The sequence below is a fragment of the Mesitornis unicolor genome, unplaced genomic scaffold (genome assembly GCF_000695765.1).
Source record: "Mesitornis unicolor isolate BGI_N332 unplaced genomic scaffold, ASM69576v1 scaffold8821, whole genome shotgun sequence".
Lineage (NCBI taxonomy): Eukaryota > Metazoa > Chordata > Aves > Mesitornithiformes > Mesitornithidae > Mesitornis > Mesitornis unicolor.
Window position 1 is genome coordinate 142,177 of NW_010165745.1, and position 7,389 is coordinate 149,565.

Consider the following 7,389-nt stretch of genomic DNA (forward strand, 5'->3'; position numbering starts at 1 on the left):
TTTACAAGTTCTAGCACAAGTAAAAAACAACTTCAATGGACTTAAAAATAGGTCATATACGTCACTAATTAAGCATTCAATATGCAACTGGACCTGGATGCAATTGTAATCAAATTTTATCCTGCAGACTGCACTGAATATTTTTTTTTGGTAGCTCCAGAACCAAAGTATTAATTTGAGTTTTACCAAACACTATCCAGTAGAGGGAGCCAAATGCCAAATCAGCAGAAAGCCACCTTTTCGGGTCTGGCTTGCAATGAAAAATTAAACGCTTCCTAGCCAAATAGTTAAAGAAGCTGCACATTTAAGCCCATAAGCTCTGTTTATTTTTAGAAGAAGGCAGCAGTCTGCAAGATCTCATTCTAAGAAAATACCTCCTGTTACCTCAAGGTTATACAACAAGAGAGGGAGAACATTAGGGAGGATAGAGTACACGTACATATGGTCACATACATGGAGTTATTTTGCTGTCAGCTGTAATACAAGACCAGCTTGTAGCCTGCATAGCATGTCCTCTCTGTCACAAATATTTCTGTTATTTTGAGGACTAACAGATTGGCAAGTCTCATTTGCTAGAGAGAAAAAGAGCCAAAATGACACCCAATCTGAATTACCATACTTCCAATGACAAGGTTCCCCTGAATTTTGCAGAAGTTTAAGGTTGGTTCTTTACAATTTAAAAACTATATTAAGCTGAACTGAAGTTTCCAAAGGTTTTTATTGGTAGTATCAAAACTCAGTACAGCAATTCTATATTCCATGGTCATCTGGGAATAATTTCCATAATTAAAATTGGTTTATTTTTGAAGCTCTAATTACACAACTAACCTGACCATAAAACACAAAGTTAAAAGTACGACATGTTTACACAGGGGAAAAACAAAGTAAAAACCACAGAGAATAATCACCAACTACACAGCTTAAACTGACATTACAGAACCTCCAAAGTTAATCAGGTCCCATGAGCAGACCAACAAAAGTCAGAAAGAACTTAGTTAAACTACTCCCGTAGTATCTGGTTTTGCCTTACATAAAAGTCAAAGAATAATGAAGACAAATAAGTATACTATGAACATAATTAAAGTTAACACATTAATTCCTCAAAGCAGCCTAGAATAAGTTTTGGAAATTGTGAATAAAATTTGACTGAATAAACCATAAAGTTTAATTTAAAGTATTTCACATTAGTCAAAAGGTCAAAAACTTAAGAACACTCCTGTAAGAAGTCTGTTACAGGGGTGTTCTGGTTTCTGTACCAGACAAGAACCTGTCTGTGCACACCTGTGAGAATATCCCCATGCAGGACTGCAAGGACAGCTGAGCAGCACAAGACAAAACACTGTGGGAAGTTAACCGAAAATTCAATAGCTAGCAAAATGATCTGTCCTGACAGATGGGTGAACACTGATTCACAAAATCACAGGAAAAGAGGTTTAATAATAATCAAAACAGAGGGGAGCAAGCCTAGCAAATTAAATATCCCTTCTGTGTTTCAGTGCATTATTTCTCAGCACACAGAAAATCTTCCGCAAACCACTTCACCCAAGCAAACCCTTTTCTTTAGATGGGATCTCACTTATCTAGCATAATCAAATCCAGTGAAAGTACAGCTTACTCTTTTCAGCTAACTATGGTTGCTTCAAGATAACAACAAAAAAATCTGTACAAGAAAAAAAATATTCACTTTAGGCAGATAACTACCAAATGTCATTCCCAAAACGTACAGCCAAATTATATTCTACAGCTATCAAACACACACAAGCAAAAAGAAGACTTATAAATTAAAAGGAATAGAAAAGCGTTTTCAGGAACTGATATGAAACCTTCATTCAAGAGGGGAAAAAAAAAATCCACACATTGAGGAAGCCAGAAAAGTGTTTATGAGAATATGCACACAGAGAAAAGCAGAGAGAAAGGAACTATATGACTAGAGAAAACAATTAGGTTTTTAGCCTAAATTAGCAATTTTCACTGCTCGTAGAATGGAGAGAGTCTGGCACGGTAGGAAGAGCAAACTAACATGCTCAGAAGCCAATGGGCAGATTTCTATCAGAAACCTGAACACTGGATAATTGTCTAAGAAGAAAATGGTAATCATCACAACAGCTCTCAGTGTCTCATCAGACACCCTGTGCTCTCCAGATAATGGACAGAGATTGCTATTCTTCTGTTTCAGAACAAAACAATTAAGAAGTGAAGACCATTAACCACTTCAGTGTGTATTTAAGATTAAAATATATCATTGAAAACAGACACCACTTCCACAAAATAAAAGGTAATGCTTGCCCGCTGACTGCTCCTATTAAAGCACAGCTTAAAACAGTGCTCTGTCAAGAAACAAAACGGTTTCTACTGAGGGCTCTTGTTCTTGCAGTTGTAGTTTCCTTAAATTCTGAGAAATGTCAGGAGCACTTACACAAGGAATTGTACATGAAACCAGCACTTCTGGTCAACACAATATTTCAACACCACACACGTGTAAATGTATTTGCTCCAACATGAAGTAGGGCAAAGAAAGATGTTCCTTCCAGATGAAATTTCAGTTCTTTGTTTCTGAGCCACTGCAGAAACTCTTGAGAGTTCTCGAATTTCTAGGTCCACGGGGAAGGTCGCAGTTATGTTTGGGCTGAGTTGTCAGAAAAGCCATCAGAGTTTGAAAAGACATTCATCAAAACAGTCAAACAAAACCCAGCAAAATGTCCAATTTTCAAACTGACAAAGACTCAGGAGTTTTTCAGCACAGTTCTAGTTTGAAGCCCTATACAGCTAATGTGATGGAAGTTATAATACAGTGCAATTCTGAACTCCAAAATTGCAGTCTACCATACACATTAAAGTCCATAACATTCAATTTAATGCTTCTGGTGTGCTTTTTTTGCCTTGTTCTCTTCCTTTTGGCAGAGCTTTAATCCATTTCAACCATTTAACCCTAAAAGATTGCCCAGTTCTCTTCCATAGCAAGGACTCGGATGGATGCTCCTGGGCCTTTGAATAATGCTAAACTTGATCTTAGTTTAAGTGCAAAAGTAGCACTCCTTGCCTGTACAAAGTCCAGAACAACAGGGCTGCCATGGCTGGCACTGCTCTACAACACACAACTGCACAGAGGGCTGCAGGGCCTTTGCACACATGCTATTACCAGGAACAAGCGGTAAAAACTAGATAACAAGATTCATGTTTATGTTCTGGCTAGCTACAACCCATGAAAAAATATTTCTATTCCAAAACATTCTGCAATAAGTACATCCCTTCACACTGGAAAGCTCAGTAACTCTGTGACTCTTCTGCAGCCAACCTGAAATTGGAAGACGTCAGAAAGAAACTTCCAGGCATAAAAGGAAGCCCCACCTGCGCCCGTCTCCATACAGCTCCTTTGCACTAACACCGTCAGACAGAGGTTAAGCAACTCTTTAGAAGTCACATCAAAAAGCCACACTTGCTTCAAGATGTGAACACCCAAGTTACTTTTCAGTATATAGCAAGTCTATGCAAAATAAGGCATGAAATTCAAATTTACGGCCCTGCAAGAGGAAGCACACCTCAGCCTGTGCCCCAGCAAGCGGCTCTGCTCCTCACTCATGTTTCAGGCACAGCTGGCCAAAGCAACCACCTTGTACTACACGTTAACTTTTTACTTCATTAATTACTCGAACAGCAGAATTTTTTTTTGGCTTTCTGTTTCTTATTGTTTCGCTTGACTTACTGTCGTAGGTCGGACTCTCCGGTTTACGTAAGCACTTTCATATCCTTTGCCGAAACGTTATTTTGTAATTTCCTGCAGCCATACTCTTCAGTAAATCACATCACATATTCCTATGCATACTTACAGCAGCAGTACACTAGAGGGACTATTTTACTTCTTTCCATAGCAGTGGTGTGCCCGAGTTTAAAATGCACCTTTTTAATTATTTTGGCGAGAGTCACTTTTTAATCTTTTTTCTTAAAAAAGAACTTAAATCATGCAGTTCAAGAACAAAGTACATTTTAAAAGTACTTCTCCACTTCTAGAAGAAACAGAAGTAAATCACTTTCCAACTCACTGTCTCCCGACACAGGCATCACTTCCTTGCTACTGACAGCTACTGTCAGGACTAGGCCCAATTTTTATTTCTGATGTTTACCTAAACTGAAAACGTGAAGTGATCAACAAATGTTAATGGTAACAGTTTTATAGTTTCTCTCAATAAAACACAGAAAGACTCACTTGTGAGTTAGATCTTTAAAGCAACTATTTCCATGTACGCAATTAAATCAGGATATGTTTTTCTAAGAAAAAGGAAAGTCATGAAGAATTCACAACCATATTACATATCAAGTCTTTTTTCAAAATCTGGACATTTCGCTCAGTGTTTGAGCATTACATTTTGTTGAAAACAGCTTTGCTCTCTCCCTCTTCATTTATTTAGCAGATACACAGAAACAAATTAGCATCACATAAAGCAGTTAATTGCCAATGAAAAACATCTCCAATACCAACCTACTTTGAGACATGCACATGAGTAATGAAAGGTAGGGAGTTTTGAGATATACATGTGCACATATTAACTATCTGGATATATACATACATTGCCCAGAGCTCAGGGCAGATTACAAAAAAAAAATGCCAGAGCAAGTAGAAATCCAATGTTCCTAAAGAAAACAAACATATACACTCTGCACCACTAGGGTAAGCATCTTAGGAGGCCAATTCCAAGTGTCTCATATCCAGGGCATTTCAAAGCCAGAACTGCTACTCATGCCCACACAGAATCACAGAATGTTAGGACTTGGAAGGGACCTTGAAAGCTCATCCAGTCCAACCCCCCTGCCAGAGCAGGATCACCCAGACCAGGTTGCACAGGAACACGTCCAGGTTGGTTTTGAATGTCTCCAGAGAAGGAGACTCCACAACCTCTCTGGGCAGCCTGGGCCAGTGCTCTGTCACCCTCACAGTGAAGAAGTTTTTCCTCATGTTCAGACTGAGCCTCCTATGCTCCAGCTTGCTTGATTGGACATCACTGATCAGAGCCTGTCTCCTTCCTCCTGACACTCGCCCTTTCCAAATTGATAACCACGAATGAGGGCACCCCTCAGTCTCCTCTTGTCCAAGCTTGACCCAGCTCCCTCAGCCGCTCCTCATAAGGGAGATGCTCCACCCCCTCCATCATCTTTGTGGCTCTGCTGGACTCTTTCAAGCAATTCCCCATCCTTCTTGAACTGAGGGGCCCGAGTGAAAACTCACATGCTGAGCGAGTTTTCATTAAGCTGTTTCACTCATACATCAGATAGAAGAGAGAAGGGAAAAAGAGAAAAGAGGAAAACAGAAATCATAGTTTTGCCAGAGATAAGATGAAATTGCCATACATGAATATACTCTCAAAAGACTTGAATTAAGAAATGTTTACCATACACTACTCTGCAGTCTACCCGGTTCTGGACAGCCCTGGATCAATAGTTCATTTGGCACAGAAGAGGGGGAGGAGGAGGAAGAGAAACATGTCTTAATATTTTACTATAATCCAGCATTAACTTTTGAACCAAAAGATCTCTATGAACTGTTATATTTAAATTTGAATTTAACTTGGTTGACAGATGTGAAAAACGACATGTAGCCAGACAACTCCAGGGTGATTACAGAGCTGCTGATCTAATGAGCATATTATTCAAAGTAAAGAGTGTTCATAAGTTAAATTGAACATTTTCTCTCCATCTGCCTTGTTCTGGTATCATAAGTGTTAGTACTCTGGGTTGGTTCAGGTCAGTTTTAATCAAACCAGATGCCTCTAGGGAAGGAAAAAGGATGAGGGCTTTGTGAAAAAGGCAGAATGAATGAAAACTCATTAAAAAGAGGAAAGGGAAAATAAAAAAAAAAAGGTTTGCCTAAAAGCAAACCCTTTTGTTTCACATAATGGCACCTCTAGCAGGCCCTTCAAAACAAAAGGGCAAATTTCAAATACCAGCTATGCAAATACATCTCTATGAAGTACTGCTATGGCATAACCTGCAAGTGTTGAAGTAATACAGACACAAACACGTGAAAAGCAATTTACAGCCTTGACACCCACACAAGCATTTTCTTAGGAACAAAACAGTCTGCAGACCTCCAGCAGGTAAAAATGTAATAGCCTGGTTTTGATTACACAAAGCTTCACGTATGCTTGAATACTGATTTTCATCTCATTCAAATAATGAAATCCAACTGTAGGGCAGTGATAGCTGCCATATAAAGTCATAGATTTGCTTTCCAGAGGGGTCATCACCAGCCGCAGGATGCTGCTTGTTTCCTCACAGACATCACCTTCAGCTACCCCAGTTCTGGCATCTCTCATTGTCCATGTCCGTTCTTCCATTTCCACTGACCTACGCCCTCAGGAAACACACCTGAGGACTACTCCATCCTTTCCTATCAAGGCTTAGCACTGGCATAGTAGCATTAAGGAAAATAGTCCAAATGTCCCAGGGAACCATGGCAGAGAATCCACCAGCCCGAGCCAAGAATTTTTGTGACTGACAGGAGCCTGCCAGCAACTCTGAAAAACAGTTTGAAACCAGGTGCCAAATGCTTTTATGTAGAGAGAGCAAGGGTAACTCAACTGTTGTAAAAGCTGGTTTTGGCAGTGATGAGCATTTCCTCTGAACACAGAGCCCCAGCTCCCAGCTGCAAGAGGAGACCTCGGAGGTGCTGCCGTGGGAAGCCTGGCTGGCTCCGGGTATGTGAACCTCCACTTTCTCCCTCCTGGACAGGGGGTACCATACATGCATTGCCCTAGGGAAGTCTCATTTTGTATCAGTTTTCTCCAGCATCTTCACAGTGTCTTCAGGAATAAATAACGCGACAAGGAAAGCCTTTTTCCAGACTGAAAAAAAATCCAATACAAAAAACCTCCTGGGTGTTAGCTCTTTCTGTTTGTATATAAGCTGACTACAGAGATGCAAACTGCTGGAACTTCAAAAGCCCTGGAGAATAAAAAACTATGAAAGATGTGACATTTTGTTCAGTCTTGTAAGGAGAGGTGAAGTAGGGAGGAGGGCAGTTTGGCACAAGGGACGCAAGCCAAGCCAGAGAGATAGAAGAACATTTTAAAAAACAACTCTGGAAGATACAAAAGGACAGGTGACCTGATGTCCAAAATGACAGGTTAAGGCTGGGCATGTTTTCCTCTTTTAGTAAAAATAAAAGATCTGACACTGTTAGAAATATTAAAAACTGAGGAGTTCTGTTGTTTTCTTTTCACATCTCTCAGTTTCACCAAGCAATACTTTTTGTCATATGTTTACATTATAAATGTAAAGTATCTATAGCATTTTTGTCTGAGGCAGCATTTAAAATAAAAGCATAACTCTAGTTTCCAGCAATAGCAAAGAGCAGGTTGGACCCCTTCATCAACCGAATTCCTCCTCCACGCCTTT

General features: G+C 39.8%; 1 protein-coding gene across 1 annotated transcript in view; it reads right to left on the minus strand.

The window, feature by feature from the left end:
* Positions 1–6,329, minus strand: part of VAV3 (vav 3 guanine nucleotide exchange factor) — a 110,326-nt gene extending 103,997 nt beyond the window's left edge. The window contains exon 1 of the mRNA XM_010194742.1: positions 6,120–6,329. Coding sequence (XP_010193044.1) covers positions 6,120–6,329 — 210 coding nt within the window. The remainder of the gene's footprint in view (positions 1–6,119) is intronic.
* Positions 6,330–7,389: the final 1,060 nt, after the last annotated feature.